This window comes from Bombus bifarius, unplaced genomic scaffold, assembly GCF_011952205.1.
Source record: "Bombus bifarius isolate JDL3187 unplaced genomic scaffold, Bbif_JDL3187 scf7180000007973, whole genome shotgun sequence".
Lineage (NCBI taxonomy): Eukaryota > Metazoa > Arthropoda > Insecta > Hymenoptera > Apidae > Bombus > Bombus bifarius.
In genome coordinates this window covers 2,462,183-2,482,899 of record NW_022884359.1, presented here as the reverse complement: position 1 = coordinate 2,482,899, position 20,717 = coordinate 2,462,183, and the positions used below count along the sequence as shown (strand labels likewise).

General features: G+C 32.2%; 3 protein-coding genes across 3 annotated transcripts; 2 read left to right on the top strand and 1 right to left on the bottom strand.

Moving 5' to 3' along the window:
* Positions 1-1,040: 1,040 nt before the first annotated feature.
* LOC117216556 (zinc finger protein with KRAB and SCAN domains 5-like) lies at positions 1,041-4,682 on the bottom strand. The gene is made up of 5 exons (XM_033463335.1): positions 4,147-4,682; positions 3,821-4,081; positions 3,229-3,738; positions 2,625-3,154; positions 1,041-1,168 (listed from the first exon to the last, which is right to left on the bottom strand). Exons 1-5 carry the CDS (start codon positions 4,321-4,323, stop codon positions 1,117-1,119), a joined length of 1,530 nt encoding a protein of 509 aa, XP_033319226.1. The 5' UTR covers positions 4,324-4,682; the 3' UTR covers positions 1,041-1,116.
* Positions 4,683-4,801: 119 nt separating this feature from the next.
* On the top strand, positions 4,802-7,523 carry LOC117216550. The gene is made up of 2 exons (XM_033463322.1): positions 4,802-5,284; positions 5,371-7,523. Exons 1-2 carry the CDS (start codon positions 5,160-5,162, stop codon positions 6,782-6,784), a joined length of 1,539 nt encoding a protein of 512 aa, XP_033319213.1. The 5' UTR covers positions 4,802-5,159; the 3' UTR covers positions 6,785-7,523.
* Positions 7,524-14,043: 6,520 nt separating this feature from the next.
* LOC117216708 (protein takeout-like) lies at positions 14,044-20,341 on the top strand. The gene is made up of 6 exons (XM_033463648.1): positions 14,044-14,210; positions 14,916-15,014; positions 17,145-17,295; positions 18,080-18,216; positions 18,556-18,705; positions 19,995-20,341. Exons 1-6 carry the CDS (start codon positions 14,147-14,149, stop codon positions 20,147-20,149), a joined length of 756 nt encoding a protein of 251 aa, XP_033319539.1. The 5' UTR covers positions 14,044-14,146; the 3' UTR covers positions 20,150-20,341.
* Positions 20,342-20,717: the final 376 nt, after the last annotated feature.

Genomic DNA, 20,717 nt, shown 5'->3' with positions numbered 1-20,717 from the left:
CACTTATTTTATTCAAAAATATCTTGGTCTGAAAAATACATGTGTTACTTTTTCTTCATTCATCTTCTTTCTTTTTTCATTTCTTTCTTTTTTTTTTTTTTTTTTTTAGCAATCATCGTATTACTATACATAACAATAGATCGAAGAGTAACACCTTGCCGCAAACGCGTATCTATTTTAAAATACTTCGTTATTGTATCATCTTACGTGCGATGTCCACGAAAAATGGCCACAAACGTGGACATCGAAAACTTACGTACTATTTCATTAACTTTAATGGAAAAATTAGCGCTGTTTTCGTAACCCAGGACAGTGAGTTGTATTGATAGATTTTGGACAGCGCATTATTCCTCTTTTTTAACGAATTATATTATTTATCACTGTATCGTAAGTAAAAATGCATCAGAATTTAGGAGAATATTTGACTATTTACTATCCAGGGCTAAGTAAAACAGGAAGTTGAAAGAAGTTCAGGAGGAAGATACAAAATACTGCTATTCTCACGAACTCTGCTATTCTCTCTTTGGTTCTATTACAACGGAGTATTAGTCTTATATTTAGCGCCATCCGCAGTTACTCACTCTAATCTCACGTGTACCTAGCAGACATTTCAAAGGTGTTAGTCATAATTAAATTGTAATCACATATTCCAAAACCTACAGCATGTGGAAATATTTGAAAGCATGTTCCACCATAGATAGTTTAGTAAATTGTCAAAAAACTAGTAAATGTCACAAAAAAAAAACTAGATCAAAATGTATTTGAAATTTATCTAACAAATAATGAAAAAGATATAGCATTTATAGTTAAACTATTTTATTATATTATTAAAAGACTGTCCCATTATAAAAGTTTTCTTTTTGTCAAAGTTGAAAGACGAATTAAAATTGGTTTCGTAAAACTTCATTCGCTTCAATTTTTCGACAATTTACCGCTTCCATTCAAAAATTATTCTTGAGCAATTTTTTATCATATCCTTTTTATTACATAGTTAAAAGATAATCGAATAAATATAAAAGATCTAGCGTGCAACAAACACGTTTTTTTTTTTTTTTGGAAATTTGTTCTGTATGAAATGAATGTGGTTAAACTCTTTCATGGATAATGGTGTGAGTTTCAGTAAAAATGAGTCGCGAGTGAGTCAAAATTAATGGGAACTTCTCCGAATCTAAAATAAAAACATAAGAAAAAGTCTATCAAACATTGTTACTTAAACAATAATATATTGCTTTCATTCGAGAGCACTAATCAAGGGATATATATTCTTTGGTACAAGAAAACAAAAAATCTTGAAACATTGAGCAAAGTAATCTTCCTTTCCTCTAAATCACTTCTTAAACTTTTGTAAAAAGTGATACATAATTGCAACATATAAGCTATGTTACTAAAAAAAATTCCTAGAAGATAAAGTTATATTCTTTAAATTAAAAGCAAAAATACTTTCAATTAAAAATTCCTATTGCTTTTGCCTTAAAAAAATCCATCTGTAAAAGGAAAGAATAAAAAATAATCATATGGTGAAGATATTTTTTACTGAAAGGTAGGTAAATATTTATATGTATAAAAAATATCTGTTTGTCCAATTCGTGTATGAGAAAGTAGAGAGAAAAATAAAAGGTGAATTATAGTGATGATGAATGTTTATGTAAAATATATATGCATATGTATATATATATATATACTTGTTAAAGATGAACACGGACGAATCAGAGATCAAACAACATATGTACCTACTGAGTCTTCTTCAGGTAAAATTTGTATAGCACTTATATACACAATTATTCTACAAACTTTTATAACCATATTTATTGGCAGTATGTTATTTCCTGCTATTGATACTCGCTTCGAAATTAACCTAACGACAGATTGGCAATTTCGATGCTACTGATTGATAATTATCGTTTAAACGTACTCCATTCTAGGTCATAAACATATACACGAAACTCGACTTCATTAAAAGAAAAAACTAAAAAGAGATTTTCTATTGCAAGTCACAATAAAAAATTGAAGTTCAGTGACCTACGTTCGGCTTTCATGTGTGATCGTAGACTAGAATCAGTAAACAAACTATTTGCTTTAAAACTAATTTAAATAAGACTGTTACAGGTTGCTCTTACATAGGTTGCTCATTTCTTTTTAAATTAACGTCGTATTTTTTTTTATCTAATTTGTTTAAACTTATCATTAGACTCATTCAGGCTTTATGGTAGACTATTGTTAAGTGTTACTATTTCATGCAAATAGCGGAACTTATTTATGGTTCATAATGTGTCCACTAAAAGTGGAAACATAAGGTACTGTTCATAAGAGTAAAAAAAATGAATGAACGTCTCAAGTTCATCCAGTTATCTAATCTAGTTACAGTTCAATGACCCGATCACCGCCGATTTTTATGAAAATTTACAATCTACCATTGATGAATATTCATTTAGTAATTGCACCTCTGTTTCGTAGTGCTACCTTCTCAAAAAATTTTACAATTCAAATTCTAGAATACGTTTTCAATTCCTAACATATGCCTAACCAATTTTCTATTTTGTGCTAACTCCGACGCTCCCACGTGAACAGCCTTTATTGCTTTGGATTTAGACGAGCTCATTTACGACTAAGACGGCATTAAGTACCTTGTATTCTGAGGCAGAATCTCGTTCATGTTTACTGCCTGTTGCTGTAGTACGGTCGTTGCTTGCTCCTTAAAGGAGGAAAATGTGTGGATCAGATTTTGATCCTTCTGAAGATTCTGTATATATTGCAGAAAATTAGGCTCTTGCTTCATAAAGTTCCCATCTTTTAAAACAAAGCTCACTTCTTGTTTAGGCGTCGTGGAAACCTCAGTAGCTTTTTCAAAAGACTCCTTTTGCTCCACGAAGAACGAATCCTTCTTCGTTCGGTTCCTCCTAATTCCTAGGTGCGTTTGAGTGTGTTTGTTCAGATGATCCTTCCTAGAGAAGGCTTTTTGACATACTGAACACGAGAAATTCTTATCACCAGAATGAATAACGTAATGCCTCGTTAGATGTTCGTTTCTTTTAAACGCTTTGTGGCACACTGGACACTTAAATGGCCTCTCGTCTGAATGGCCACGCATGTGTTGATCGAGATGCTCCTTCCGTTTCAACATGGCGCCACATTCTTTGCATTGATACTTGCGTTCCTATAAAAAGAAGTTGACACTGGTATACTACATTTATTTTTTGATCAGAAATACTAGAATACTTTAACACATACTTGTATATGAGCTTGTATATGTTGGTCAATTTCTGTTTTATCTGGAAATGCTAAATTACATTCTGGGCAACAGTAAAGTGTCGAGCCATCCAAAGCAACACTGATTTTTATTTCTCCTGTTTTCGCCCGGAATTTCATCTTTTTCTCGGTTTTTGGCGAGTCAGTTTGTATTTGCTGTTCAACCTTAACAGTCTGTACTGCATTCTCAGTTTCCTGCTGATTTTCTACTTGAATATTTAGATCATTAGGATTTATGGACACTATCAATTGATCTGAATTTATGAAGGTGTTATTTCCATTTTGTGTATTTCTAAATACTGGAACACTAGGAATGTTGAGAATATTATTCTGTGTGTGTTCCACTTTCTCCTCTTCAGTCTTTTCTTTTTTCACCTGCTCTGTTTGGAGTTTAATCAATTGTTGCAGTGTTAATGGAAGAGTAGTAGCTTGCAACTTTTGAAAATACTCTGCCATGGCACTTTGTTGCTGAAGTTGGACTTGTGAATCTTGCTGCAACATTAATATTTCATTACATAGAATTATATAAATCTCTCAACAGACATTTTAATTGGCTAAAAGAAAAACTCTGTACCATTGTAGATGTTTGTTTTTCATTTTCAGTCCTTGTATCCAATTCCTGTTTTATAACGTCCGATTGTGAGGTTGATGGCAAGTACACGTTAGGTATAATCCTTACTGGTAAGCTATTCGATTGGACACTGAGTATTGTGTTATTTTGATTGTAATTAGGAATGTTAATTGTTTGAATGCCTTGCTTCTCGCAAAGCTGCATCAAAGTATTTGGATCCGGCCATGCTAATATCGGTGCTGCATACTTGTTCGTTGAATTTACCTTTAGAGAAATACATAATTAAGTAAGAAAGCTATAAACGAAGATGAAACAATGATAAATCTTACCAATAAACTTTGTTTTGTTTGATTCAGGCCAGCAGCGGTTGTATAAACAGTGGTTTGCTCTGCTTGAGTATTATCACTGCTGGTGAATTTCGATGTGGAAACCGTGCTCGATCGAGACGTTAATTCCGAAAATTGTGGGAGCGCACCGTGGATCGTGTTGTTTCCGGAGAAATCCATTTTACCGCGAATAGACTTGAAAGGTACGCGCGTTTCCAATTAAAACACGCGAACGTTTATAACCTATAGTATCTCGTCGTGAGCGACGAACCAACAATTCAATTATTACGTTTTTAGTTTCACATTTCGTACATGTGGAAACATAAACTAATATTCGGACGAGACATCGACAGAAAACACGAGACGGCTAATTAAATTAGATAATACTTGTCGAACGACGACACATTGTAACGTACGCCGCGTCCTATGCTTCGCTCCAACATGGCTGCATTAAAGCACTATCTCCAAAATTCAATCACATCTCTCGAACAGCTAAAATTAACTCCAAAAAATATATTTGGGACATGTTCTTTATTATATAATGTAAGAAGATTTTCATCCTTCAATATGTGCGATATGTGTGAAATATTAAATAGTTTCTACTTAATTTGAAAGAAATGTGGAAAGAAAAAATGGTATTTATTATCATGGCAAGCGTGGTTGCGTCACTCTGTTTACAGTGGACGCTCGGTAAACTTCAATTGATAAAATAAAAATAAACAATTTGTTTGTGATATCTTGAAGTCAAAACGAGAGCGTACTGTTCATAATTTTGAGAAGTTAAAAATGTAAATATAGATAATTAATGGTCTGGAGAAGGACTTGAACGTGACCACGAAATTCTAATCATAATACTCGATTCTTCTTAATTTGCTATTGTTTATTAATTCATCTCCGAGAATGTTATAAAAAAATACTTTACCAAATATAAAATGAATCATAAATCCTTCATAGGAAATCCTTGAATATATCGATTAAAAGATCTCCACTTAATTAATAAATAAACATGTAATCATATGGGTGAAAGCTTAAATGAGCGTATAGAAAATTTACGTAAACAAAGCAGGCATTTATTAACTCAAGTAGATAAGAGTTCTAAAAAAGTTAAAGACGCAATTAAGAAATTACATTCTGAAAATTTGTAAGTATTTTGCATATTATATTTTATATGATAATCCGGTTTTAACTTATATAATTTGATTTTCATAATCTGATTTTTCAATGTAGGACATTCAGAGATAATTTTAAAAATCATGTTGGCAAGGCAAATGCATCAAGTGTGTCTTATAAGAAAGACAGCAGATCATGGAAATTGAGAAATGATTCTAGTGGAGTTAGTGAAGTCTTGCGACCAGATTATTTCTGTAATAGCCCTAAACAGACACCTGCATCAATGCCTAATACATCAACAGCAAAGAGGATATTAATATCTTCAAAAAAACACTCTGAAAATCAGCATTGCTTGGGAAACATTCACAGAAAACCTGTCAAAGAGTGTTACTGTAACCCTGAAATTAAAAAAGCACAGCTAAGACCCACAAGGACACAGTATAAACCACGTTCTCCCAATAAAAGATGCAAGAGTCATACCTTTTCTCCTGCTATAACGATAGAAGATACTTGTGAGAAGTCAGCATTATCGTCACCTATTAGTTGTGAAACATTGAGGAGAGTCCAGAAAATAGATTATGCACCTAGATCTCAATTCTTACGCAATGTCAGAAGCAGAATTTCTCTCTTGCAAACAGGAGGAGGAGACTGTCCAGAGACATGTTACAGATCACCACATTATCACGATCTCATGGCCAAGAAGGATATATATAAAGCTGATTCCATACATCAGTTGAAAGCTCATGATAAGAAATCAGAAACTAGCTATCACTTAGCAAAATCTGTCCCTACAAAATCAGAAACCAGTGAAGAATATTCAGGTTCTGAAGATGAAGATATAGAGAAATGTAGCACAGGAGTTCAAGTATCTTTGAAGAAACACTTGAAGCCAAAAGTAGTAGTAAAAAGAACTCTTACCTCTAAAACATCTGTACCTGATATAAAAAAGTCTAAATCTAGTTCAAAAGTAGCAACTAAGGGTAAAAAGATAATACCTGGCACAGCATGCCAGTGTTGTCAGAAGGATAAGTTAGAACATTCCAAATCTATACTAGAAAGAGATACTTATATTGATACAGAAAAGTATCAAGACACAGTCTGTACAAACAAACTACCAGATGAAACTAGTAGGAAATACCTCTCTGATAGAGAAATGAGAGAATTGGAGATATTTCGTGAACAAAACTATTTTGACACCCATGGATCCAGCCATACTTTAGCGTCGTCTAAATCTTCTGGTTCTTTAGAGCAGTGTCTACTAAATGACAGACTGTTTCCTGAACCAGCAAGAAGGATACACAAGAAGGACTTAGTCGTAACAATGCCAGCTTGTGCCACGATACAACGAAAACGAATCCACTATTTCCCTAGATACATTGTTCGTCAAGAAAAGGGTAATTGTAACGCAAATAACAAGAAGAAGCGATGTCAGACCTGTCCTCTAACCGGCCATGCCATAGATCTTGGCATCACGAAAATAAGACCTCCCTTGAACAGTTTAGCCCTTAAGTACCAAAAACGATTGCCTTAACTAAAACTAATTTTATTTTTATTAATATTTTAATTAAATAAAGCTCTATATCTCTAAGAGGAGACAAAGTAAATGAAAGTTTTGATAACTAACTCCGGTTTAGTCATTTGCATTTTTTATCATTACTAGGGATTTCTAAAGAATTAGTTTTATTTACGTTGCTCTATTTTTTCAGCTACTATAAATTTTCGAATGTAAAACAATAAAATTCTGTCACATACTTTCATCGGAAACTAGTACAACGGTATGATCACGTTAATGTCCTCGGAAAAGAGTATTTTCAGAATCCATGGCTTTCAGTATGATTCAGTGTTTAGTAATGCGATCGTAGCTGAATGAAACATTAGCCTCGACAAGAGAAGTACAATATAGAATATAGTACATGCATGATGGACTACGTGATCTCGCACAAGAACATAAAATCTCATAAATCAAATCTCTTTTGCGACCATGATGAGTCGGCAATCTTTGACAAATTCAAGTTTGCCAGATGCAAATTTCTACTGAATAAAAGATGCGTGACCATGAAGCATTTATTAATGCGATTAACTAAGATCACTTGACAAATTTTTCAATGAACAAACGATGGAATTATAGAACATTTATCGTCAGATTTTTATTCTACAACTCTACAGCACATATACAATTCTAATAATATTTATTTGTAATATTATTTTACTGTTGTCCACATGCTTTAAAACAGACCAATAAAATTTTATTTATTTAATAATCTACATAAGATACGTATTATTTATTATTGGATTGAGAATTTTTATGTAAATTCATATTTTTATAAATAAAAATAAAACCTCAGGAATTTAAAGGAAGAAGATTAGGCAGAATCATTCTGTAAATTATGAACAAACGATTAGCTGATGGATACACCTTTCGCGTCCTTCATTCTGTTTCCAAGATGCTGTCTCCGTGATAAGCATATATTTCCGTACAAATTAACGAAAGTTTTACAAGCTTTTAATTTGTTGAATTAGTCATTGAAACTTAAAAGATATAGTTCCTTACTATTCACAAATTCTCGTGGAAATTAAAATATGGAAAAAGAAAATAAATAAGGGATATTTAACGAATTGGAAGTTACAAGGTCCGATTTGAAAGGTGAACAGCTTCGATATTTATGGATTGTAAAATTGCAAAGAATATTTCAATTTATGAGAATTATAGCTGTTTACAAGGTTACTCGATCAAACAAAAAATCGAAGATTTTTTAACCCGGCGAACAATTTTCTTCCTTGATTGCTGCATAATTAAGTAACATGCAACTGCAAGCGATTACAAAATCTATGTGGCATTTTAATTACTCAGAAGTGGAGACACTTAGATTCTAGAAGCTTCAATATATTTTTGTCACAGTATACGCGCAACCCATAAAACCAAGAAAGTCTTGTAAACAATTCATTTTTTAATTGTTTAGATATTCTAATTTGAGACTATGTAAAATTTGAATGAAATAAAATATTTTCTCGGAATTTATGTATAATAAAACACAATGATACAGTGAGTAATAATGACAGAAAATCTGAATGACGACGGAAGTAATTAAATATTCGTTCAAAGAACATTGAACCTGACGAGCATTGCTAGACTCATTAAATATCGATTTCACCGAAAGATTAACGCCATCGAGGAAAAATATCTCTTACACATGAAACTGGTTTCTCGATTTCTCAACGGACAAAGAAGTTGAGAAATAATCGCGTGCTTATCCCAAGAGCCGATAGAAGAAAAGAGACTATTCTTCGGGCTGTGTTTACGAAGCGAAGTTCAATAATTAGTAATTTCGTGCATCTGTGCGTAGTACACAATCAGTCTATTTTTATCATTTCTAAATGAAGGTTCCAAGTTTAGGAACTGGCGAACGAAGATGGAATGCGTTTTATCGTGTATCGGACGGTTAATTTTACAGTTCATTATCTACTATTAAAAGTTTCGAGCTTTAACGATATTTAAAAATTGAAATCGATGATATTGGAAAGTTGGAAATTTAAAATCTTGAATTTTACAATCCATTTTAAGTTTATATCGAAAATTATCTAATTTGCAATTACATAGCAAATTTTCTACTTTAAAACCTTAGAAATACGAATTTTTGGTGCCACGGGTTTCTAAATACAAATTGATGCATATAATAATTACACACAATTGGACAGAAATCACAGGCGAAAGAAGGAGAAGACGTAGCCAATAATTAATTAATTTAATGCAGCAAGAACGTGGATGAAAAAAGTTCGTCATTTTACACCAACAGTAGTTTCTCATGATTGACGACATCATGATTTTAACGATCATTTCGTCTCGTTAAACGGCAGCAAAACACGAAACGAGAAGTGCACTTGAGATTCATTGCCCTTGTGGGTATTCATTATTGCAGATATTTTGTGTCTGAAAAAACGTAAAAAAAAAATTGTAAAAAAATGTTTAATTTTATCTGTCTACTGCCCATTCCAGTCATCATTTGCTATCAATATCATTTCAATATCATCATTTGCATATCATTCAAATGATATCACGTGAATGTTTCTAATTTTTTAAAATCAGAAATTACTTCTACACCATCTAAAGGCGTCCTTCTATTCTTAAAATTATGAATAATTTTTTAATCGTTTAATACTACCCTCCCATTCATAACAAATTAATCTTTTCGCGATTACTTATATGCGAATAATTATAGTTCTCGTGGTTGTTTTCATTAATGAAAACATACAAGCTAATTAGGAGATGGGATCAGGAAATTTAGGATTTTATTCATAAGTAGACATTTTGAAATGAAGATTCAGGGTCACAGAGCCATAAACATTGACTTAATGATGAAGAGAGAAGGCTATGAGCGAAGTAAAATAAATTGATCGTTGATGGCGATAAAGATTTTATCAATTGGAAATACTAAATTAAAGATATTCTTCTTTCGGAAGTTTCCTAGTTCTTCCTCTCTCTTTAACATAGAAACGGTATACATTAGAGAAATAATGAATACACATAATATTAAACCAGATATCGTATTTCTCGCGGAATGTTTTTATCTCTACTGCGTCTCCTTTTTGTCTCGTGAATATCTAAAAAAACAATCATTAAAGAAATAGCGAATATATATAGTGAAAAATCAAATATTCGTCTTTTTCTCAGAACATGTTTGTTCCTAGCTCGTTTCCTTTTTTTCTTTTGAATGCACAAAGAGTGTGCGTTATAAAAGTAACGAAGACATTATTATTGCATAACAACTGTACTCGAGTAAATCACAATTGTGTTTCTAAATTGCAGATTTCTTTTCAGCAAATTGGTTACGATTACGCATACCAATTATCTATTGTCTTTCTCGTTTTTCATCGATCTTTTCTTGCTTTAACCGCTTCATTCTAATGTAGTTGATTTTTCATATTCATGTAAATGGCTACAAGTTTCATGATCTAATCTAATGGTTCGAGACGAATGTAAATTCATTATAAACATTGATTATTATGATACTATATGCTGACAATCGACGACACGAAACAAAATGTTAATCGGTAGAATAAAGGTAGAAGAGATTGCGACGTAGTTCATTTAACATACAGAACTACATTAATGCGCCGAATCACGTCATTCACGTTTATATCATATAATTTATTCATAAAATATATTCTACTATTCCCTTGCATTATTATTATTATATTATTGTTCCCTTGTGTTATTACGCAAGACACATCCGTCGAATTTTCTATAGCTGACTTAACAAAGAAACTAAAAATGCGCTTTCTCGGAAAATTATTTACACTTTCGTTACAATACAATCATTATTAATGTGTTTCTGGAACAGATGAAAACAATTAAAATTTTAGATAGAACTACAGTTTTAGATCTTCGACATTTTTGACTCGCAGAGATCTTGAGATAAAATTGCATTGGAAATTACGAAACCAAAATGGCAATTTAACGTTTCTTTTTAAACGTCATGAAATAGTCGAATCTAATCAAGATTCGCAAAAAAGAAAGAGAAGAAAACAATCGTAAAAACTTATGAATGCATTCGTCTGTCTTGACGAATTATGAATTCCATAAATATCTGCGTTAGCTAAATTAGCAGTCGTTCAGTTCTTTGTCGGCTCTGTCGTTATTTGAACAAGCAATCGAACATGCTAAGCATCGCTCAAAATTTACAATTTATAGCGTTACTAATTGCTGATGTCAGTAACGTACTTTATTTGCTGCTATTATAATCTTTGTTCTTTTTACTCGTTTTTTTTTTTCTTTTTTTACGGATGAACGTCAAAACCTTCAAAATATTATTAGATGTTATCGCTACACGGAAATTACTTATTCGTCGACATAAGCAAACATTAAATTGGCCATGACAATATCTAACAGGCGAAGCAAGTCCTTCTAGTTTCAATATTTTTAGATATTTCTGTCGAATTAGAAAGTCATTGGATGAAATTCTAGATATCTTCCCATTAAATAGATCATAGTCTTATAGTCGGATAAGTCAGTGATATCAGTCAATAGTAACAAGCAGTTAAAATAGTTTAATGATTACTGATTAAATGTATTAAATGTTTCATACATTTCGTATTCAACGAAAGTAAAAACTTGCTCTCGAGCGAAAATTGTGCCGGTTTCGAGATCAGTGAACCCCGAAGCAGTAAACCTCGAAGCAGTGAACCTCGACGACCGTGAACGCGTAACCTTAGTTGTTTTTGAGGAAATCATGTGCATTTTTAATCGATCATCCACATCTTATCAAGGACGTATTTTATGAACGCGTTTACTTCGTTGAAAGATCGAACGATCGAACGAATGTTATCGATTTAGGTCTTGGTTGACAATATCCAGCCAATGTCACGTGAATATTAACAAAGTCGACAATTTCATCGCAAAAAGAGGAGATTAATAATGTAAAAGCGTAAAAAATAAGTAGCAGGAGAATGATTTTATCATTGGATCAAAGAATTATCTTCTTAGGAAAAGAATAAAGTAGAGTTAAGTAGTGAAGAAATATTCTATGATTTAATTTTGGTTTATATGAACTTTCGAACGAGAAATTGGGATTGCCTAAGAAAAAAAAAGATATTAAAATTCAATTAATATCTACCCATCTCTTGAACTTCGAACAGAGATTCTCTTTACTATTTTTAGAAGTTTTAGAAGATACTTAGGTAGCTCATTATTGATTTTCACATATACTCCTTAATGTGTCTCGCTATTGAAAATACTTTTTATCTAACTGAATTACCAAACCTATAGCTAATTCAGAGTAATTTGTAACGATAATTTGAATCTTTCAAAATGTTAAAAGATTTACAATATTTAACAAATACATTTCTGACTATATTTATCGCCAAATATTGCTCTTTTTCAGATCAACATAGTTGCATACGGTTGTTTTCTTCTGATTCGATGGCAGGCGTACAGGATGGCTGTTAATAGCGAGCTCTTCAGAATCCCTTTGTTGTTCCCTTTGTTGCCTCTAAATGGCCGCTGTTCACTTCCAGCAATTCCGTCTCAGCCATCCGCGAGACTTTTTCCTCGAGTTTTCTATTCGAGATGCAGATGAAAGGAAAATTTTAACGTCCACCGAGTGCGTCGACGCTCCATATAAGACTTTTATCGCGCTGGAGAACTGAGATCTGAAATATTGCAAAAGTTTTTGTAGACCATGATTGTCTGCGACTTTCTGATATTTTATTACCTTAAAAAGATTTGCTGATGATAATGATAAAAGTGGTTATCGATTAGTGGTAAGATAGCATTCTAGCAAATAAACAACTTTTTATGATCGCTTAAACTCAAATAAAGATAAACTTGTTTCTAAATAGATGTAATATATTCTGCATGTAAAATCGATACTAAATGATGTGGTTTATTGAAATTGCAAATAAATATGAAAATTACGGCACTTAAATAAATGAGTTTATAATGTTATCAATATATCATGCAGATAATTAACACAGAATTGTCAGCTTCCTATCAAATATCTGTATCCTACCAAAGTTTTCTGTGAAATTCTAGTAAGTTCCATTCTGAGTAATTCGAACTGAATATATCAGTAGTTGCAAATATGTACTTAAACATGATACCTATTCAATTACCTATAATCAATAAATTCAAGAGAGCATCGTAGAGTAATTGAACCATGAAAACTGTCAAGAGAATATCTAGAGGAGTAGGTTGTTCCCCTCGTCGCAAAGAAGGAACGAGGAATATCGATAAGGGACAAACCTGCATATGCAAAATACTTTTACTTTTAAAGTGAACGCTTTCAACGAGCGGATAAAACAGCAACTGCACTCACAACCGACATTCCATCTCTACAATCATCTACACCGACATCTCTATGTGAACACAGAAACAATTGAAAGAAGAAAGACAAAATTAAAAAGAAATATAATAGAGAGAAAACGTAGAAGAAAACAAAGAATCACGATTTACATTATAGATCTGAAAAAAACAAGAGGGGATAAAGAAAGAAGGGAAGCTCAGAAGAAACAAGACAAGAAAGTTAGTAAAATTAGAGTTGTTTTTGGAAAACGAAAAACGTGTATTGTCACGTATAAACAAAAAAGAATCTCTAAAGCTAAATTATTAAAACACCTGTTTACAGATTGTTAATAGAAAGATAGGAAAGCAAAGAAAGAAGCAAGAACAAAAAGGAAAGTGAGAAGATTTAATAATGGAATCTAAGATTAAGATTCTGTACAATAAATCTAAACGACAAAGAAAAAGAAAAAAGGAAAAAAGTTCTAGTCTACATAGACCACTGACAACAGTTCCAGTTACTGAATGAAGGCACGTAGATAAATATAGTAGAACTCCATTTATCCGAACTGTCATCACAAAGCCCGATTTATCGAATGTGTTCCTGGACCTCTACTATCCGATGTCAGGACACGCGATATATTGCTTGTATGAATAAGTGTTTGCCTCAGTTGTTTATACATTTCAATTAATTTTTCTGTTTTCTTCAATTACGTGAAAATTAATTACAATTGTAAATACAATTGTCCACATCTTGTCCATCGACTGCATCGGATAGAGTTTTAGGTACTGTAGTGATTTAGATCAAAGATTGGAATGGAATTTCCGATAGCAACAACAACGAATCATATTGAACATTTAGAGCTTATGTGTCGCAACTACTTTGTATATCCTTAGGTATTGTTTTAATGGGTTTTTTCGTTTTTGCATAATTTCGAGAGAAGAGGCACGCGTACTTGATCAGCCAAGTGGTAGTGGGGCGATCCTGCTGCTTAAATAGACTGCATCAATGACTGTTTCCTTCAGTTCACACTCAACTGTCCGAAGTAATTTTCAATCCGGAGAAGACCATCGTGAACCACTTCTTTAAGCAATCTAATAGAAATTTTCACGGGAAATATGGCGATAATCAAGTTGCTCATCGTGGTCATGTCATTGACCATGGCCATCGCCACCGATCTGCGTAAGTAGCTTCAGTATTTTTCACTCACGACTCTTTGTTTGTTGTTACAACGTTTGGCTGACAACTCTTAACTTACGACACTTTGCTACACACTCTGCTACACGTCCTTGGCTTAGAACGATTTCCAAAGTACAAAGAAAGAAAATCGCTGTAAAATAATTCAAACATTTTAGCTATTTTTCTGTATTCGAACAAACTCCGTGTGATCTGTCCTCAACGACCATCTAATAACAATGAAATTTACTATAACCATAAAAAAATTAATATAAGATACAATGAAACACTTTAAAGTAAAAAGACTAATTTTCTAACACTTATTAATACTTTAACTAAAGAAAAATCAAATATCATGTATGTAGAAACGTATGAATCATCGAGTGGATCCAAAGAGACGTCAGTATTGAACTCAATGTCGATGAAAAAGAAATTTGTGCCGCGAGCAAACAATGAAATTATTGAATCTGGACGAAACATTTCAGATTTCCAATCGAAAAATCATTACAGATCATGGAGACATGATCACGGTCTGAAAGAGAAAGTCAATTCCGAGCTTCAGATCGGCTTCGTAACTGGTGTTGCACTTTATTGGATCCACTGCAATGCAGTAACTGTTTACGTAACTGTTGCATGCGACATTTTTTCCCTCATTATCAGTCTCAGTATGTATCATTCATTTATTTGTTTGTTTTTCGTTAATTCTTGTAGCAAGCAATTGGAAGGTATGTAGCAGATCATTGCCAGCAGAACAGCTTACCAAATGCCTGGACACGGCTGTTACAGATGTTGTGACTTCATTGGCTGGAGGTAAGGATTACCCTTTTTTCTTTATCAAAAAATTGGAAAATTGATCTCTATTTTGATCTGTATCCATCCTGTATTGCTTTTTTCTGTATAGAAACTCTTACGACAGTGTAAGAATCTTTTATTCCTCATTAGGAGTATTTGTAAAATATTCTTACGTATATGCTATCTGATCATTAGCAAGGAACGTGGTATATTTGCGTCAAACATTATGCATCGAATTAATTTCAATTTCTGCCGCAAAAACCAATTTGATTAATAGAAATATATATATAGAATAGAGATATCGTCTACTGTATTACTGAATCCTCTGAAAGGCGAATCAACCACTCAAATAATTATCGTCATTACCGAGAGCATAAGTATATTTATTATTTGTACAATTATGCAACCATTTCACCTGACCGATCGTGGTCTCCTAATCCAACGCAATTTTCATTGAAAGGATAGTATCTGTTCTTCCATTTCTTTTTCTATTTTCTTCTCTAAGTCGAACTAGTAATATCATAAATGAATTATTAAATTTTCATCCCCTTCTTTAAAGAAATTATATATTATGAATGTTATTAGCAGACAATCATTTTTCATTGATATTTTTACTATCTCCCTCCACGCACGATATCTTCAACCTTAAATTTTCGAAAGTGCAACATCATAGGCTAAGTTTTCATTCCTTTTGGAGGAAATTATTAATTATAAATGTTATTTAATTACAAATATCAGCATCAAATAGTTAATTTCCTCTGCTAGTTTCACAATTAAGATAGCAACATTAGAATTGATTATTACATTTTTGTTCTTACCTTTGAAAGTATTAATAATAAATATGTCTTTGTTTATAAGTAGTACAATTAGTATTTGATATTCAGTTTTCTACAGGTTTCACTAGAGGCTAAAACTTTTCATAGGAACGCAGGAGAGAAACCTGTATCATTGAACAACCATTTCTCACATTTGCAAGTTTGTCCAAAGAAACCTGAAGAAAAATATCTTCCACGGATTCAAATTAGACAGAGAATCGATTGAAACAGACTTTGATCCCTTTGCTACTTTTCATTTTTGTCACAATTTTCGATGCATCGGTAAACGTTGTGCACAATTTCTTGTTGATTTCACAAGAGCAATGCACGTTGCGTTTCTTTGAAACTGGCATTAGTTTCTCCGATATAATCACGTGTGGCAATTTACAGAGGTTCTCCTTGACTCAAGTTGACTCCCTTCGCTTTCTGGATCCCCAATCAAAATTCACACACGTGTTCACCTGTATACATACTCTCGTTCATAAGATCCAAAACATTGAGTGCTTAACATAATTTCAAACATAATTCTCGAAATATAAAATAATTTTAACGCACCCTTTTTCATTCTCATACAGACGGTTAGTATTGGAACAATTATTATACAAAGATCTTATCCATATAAATGAATAATTTTGATATTTTCATTTTGACTGTTTTCGCTAACAATTTTCTGAAAGTTCTCCAATTTCGGTATCGTTCGTTTCAGTTGAACAAAGACACAGGGTTTAATAATTTCAGTGAAGAATAATTTAATTTTCTGCGGAGCAGTTGTGACGATTTGCTTAGACTTTGACGTTTGACAATTAAACTACAAACCTTATGTATTTATGCAAATATGTAAAAGAAGAATAAAAATGATTACACGCGGAAAATGTTCAGAGCGAAGTACACTTTATTACTCTTGCCAACTAAAATATACATCTATTCGAGTTTTATTTCTTTTTACATAAAGTGGAAAATGCGGCAACTGTGCTTTTCATTGGCTGCAATTGCAACAGGAAGAACTTTTATATAATCGTTTCTAGTGACCGGTCGATTGACTATCTAGAGAGATCATGCGATTAAAAGAATTTATTAATTCTGCCTGGACGAACTTCGTTTCCATCCTTTGTGGGCAAATTATGTTACTTATGTCTAAACCTAATTTTATTTATTACGTTAGGTTTTTAAAACAGTTAAAAGAATGCTGTACTATATATCTGGTTCTTTGTCATATTATACGATCGTATAATCGTTCATTAAGTCAAGTGTTTGAAACATTTTTCAATAAAAATAAAAAAGAAAGTTAAAGATCGCAGATTGAACCGAAGTTGAAGATGAATTTCTTCTGCAGGCTTGAAGAGTTTAAGGATTTTGCCGATTGAACCATTGGCCGTGGACAGCGTGAGTATCGGTGGAACACAAGGATCGGTTACTTTGAAGCAGGAATATAAGAATATTAAGTTATATGGCCTTACGAAGGGTATTAAACTCTACAATCATCAGTGAGTTGAAAAAAGGCTTGCTTTATTTGATATTCAATAATTAGACAATTAATTGCTTTCCGAGAATTAGAAAATATTTTACGGCGAACGAACTTCTTCTTCGTGACGTTTAGCAGAATAAGTACGTTTAATGGGATTGGTTATTAGAAATTACGTTAGTCGATTCATAATTAAAAAATTGTACTATATATAATATTATGGAGAATTGCATTGACTGTTTGGTAAACAAGTTTAATCGAATAAAAATAAGTAAGCACAGTAGAACGGTTGCATAATAATTTAAGGAAAGAAATGTATCATGTGCTAGGATTATAAGTATCGGCCAAATATGGGCAGAACCGGTACGATGCACAATAAAGTAACAAGGAAAAAGAGAAAGAAACGCCTGGTAGAAATTGAAAGTTGTGTCCTGTTCGTTAAAATCAAACTTGAACTCGAAAAAACCGAACCAATAAAAGGATTTATTCTAAATTGATGAGAGTATATACAGACTTAATGATATTGAAAGTAGAAAAACTAGAAAAATTCAAGAACGCGTCAAAATATAATTCGGTAGATTGTTCTATCAGATATTGCACGAAACGTGTATCGAAGTTACTTTACATCGTAAATGATAATAAACGCATAATCTTTTAAACGAGATGAAATATTTTTCCATAAATTGTAAAATAATCAGTAAATAAAGAAAAAAAAAACGTTATACGCATTGAGGAAAAATACAATGTTGACATGAAACTTACAATTCGATACAAGGCGATGGTTAACGATAACGCTCGTTTTTTAGCTTAGATGTGGATAATGGATGTTTATTGACGTCTGATTCGATCAATCCGCAAGTAGACTTCGTCGCCGATTACAAGATCGAAGGAAAAGTGTTACTCTTGCCTGTGAAAGGATCTGGAAGATCAAACATCACCATGTGTAAATATATTTTTGCTGATATATTATCTACTTACATCTTATAATTTAAAAAACTTAACATTGTAGATGATAAACAACGTTTTCAAATTCCTCACGACCTCTTCGCTTCTTTAGAAATCTATCTCTTCGACATCAATTCATTTCAAAAATATAAAAATTGAATTTTCGTCTATTTCCATCTTTGTAATTCCTTTTATTCATATTTTCTTCTCTTTTCTCCGTTTTTTAGGATTTGTATTTCTTCCTGTATCTATAGAAATCTATATCTATTGCGTTTAAATGATAAATATAAATAACGAATAATGTTTTTTCAATCATTATTTTTATGCAAATATTTAGATGACTTGAAATCGCATAACGAAATATCCTGCGAGAAATATGAAAAGAACGGAGAGACTTACTTGAAAATCAAGAAATACGGAGTGAAATTCAGTCCTGCTCGAATCAACTTGCAGTTCGACAACCTCTTCAATGGTGACAAGATACTAGGTATTTATCAAAAATCACCATACAATAGCAGCAATCCTTATTTATTAGCGCATATTAATCAACCTTTACGAACAAGAAACGTACTAATTACTGTGCATGTCTATACAAATTTCAATTTTTAAGCAGGAATATTTATCACAATCCAAGCAGAAATTTGTTTTATTTATCAAATATTAACTAAAAGCCGAATTTTTTATACATTTTTGCGTAATAATATTACAGCTACCAGAACGATCAATTTGACTAATTTGTGAATTTGTCAGAGCAATTTTATAACTTACAACGATGAGTTTCTAGGGACTTTTAGTGAGATAAAAGCTACATAATTTTCCAAATAATTTCCGTTTGGATTTCTTTGGTATAAGTTTTCTACTTGAATCATTCATAATTCGAATAATACATTTTTCATAAATACATTCAATTTGATAATCTACTAATAATACTATAGAAAACTTCTAATGTAGTATTTACATTTCCAATGCATCGTGACTCACAATTTTGTATAAAATTATAGGAAAACCATTCATTAGAATCATTGTTTATGACCAGATTACAATAATGATACTTGTTATGCTACTCACAAAAATAGAAATATGATCTTATTTATCTTACGAGGTCACCGTTTCGAATGAAAGAAGAATAATGCGTCGTGTGCATAGACTTATAAATTTATGATTATGTACGACGTTCACCTTTACAGTTGATCTTTTTCTAAGTCAGTCATGATTACATGGAAATTCTAACATAAATATCTTCTTCTATCTTATCGATGCTATGATGCATTATTTATTAGATTTATTCAGTTCTAAGTTAGATTATACAAAGTATAGCAGACCATACAGAGTTGTTAATTAATGACAGTTATTACCTCTATGACTGTCATAAAACAAAATTAGGTTAATGCTATCACGAATGAAATTCAATATTTTATACAAAAAGTAAGAAAAATTATCGTTTGCAGCGATTAAACGTAACAGTGTGATAGTTTTATTATAGGATGGTAATATTAAAATAAAATTTGTATCAGATGACATTTTATCTATGATAACATTATGGTTAAATGAGGTTAGGTCTGGATTACATTTTATGGAAAAGAATACATTTAAGATGATTAAAGAAATGGAATAATTAACCTAATAAACTAACAAAAATATGACCTAGACTGATGTGATTCTGTTGTCATTGAAAATTTCTGTAATCTTACACGAGTTTCGAAGACTTGAATATTGTGACCTCGAATTACATATCTAATAATTTAATATTTCACCTGCCTTCTTCTTCTTTTGTAGGACCACAATTGAACAACTTCATCAATGAAAATTCCGAGTTGCTTTTCAAGGAACTCCAGGCTCCCTACGAGGAAACTTTCAGTCAAGTTTTCACCCAACTCAGCAACGAGGTGTTCAGTCGCGTGCCACTGAACAAAATCTTCCCGCCGGAGTAAATTACTAAGAGTTTCCATCATTCTATTTGCACGCGGGAATAATTAAGCCCCCTTCCGTGTAAAAAAGCGCAAAGAAAAATTATGCGACTATGCCAAAAATTTGTACATATTGTACGTGTAAAAAATGTTTAGGACACGTAATAATGTGTTTGTATATTTCCTTTTTCTTAATAAAAGACAATTTTTACTAATTTTCATACTTTACTGTTGTAAATTATTTGAACTAACATTCTAATGATCCTATTTTCTAGGTGTAATTATTTGAAAGTCGCAATCTAAAGTCGTAATTTAAAAACTGTCTGTTCTTGTATGAACAATTTTACTTTCGTTGATGATTAGAAATATGGTGCCATTATTAATAGCTCGTAATATCAAGATCTTCTTCCAGCTAACAAGAGAAGGTCGCGTTTAAAAGCAAAAGATGATTAGACTGATTTAAGTGGTAACATGGTTTATAGTTTATGGAATGAGTAACAGGTAGAGTGAGTCAAAACTTGTCTTTTCAAGGTCTAAACACGTTTATACTTCAAATGTCTTCATACAAAGACCTTATTGATATAAAGACTGT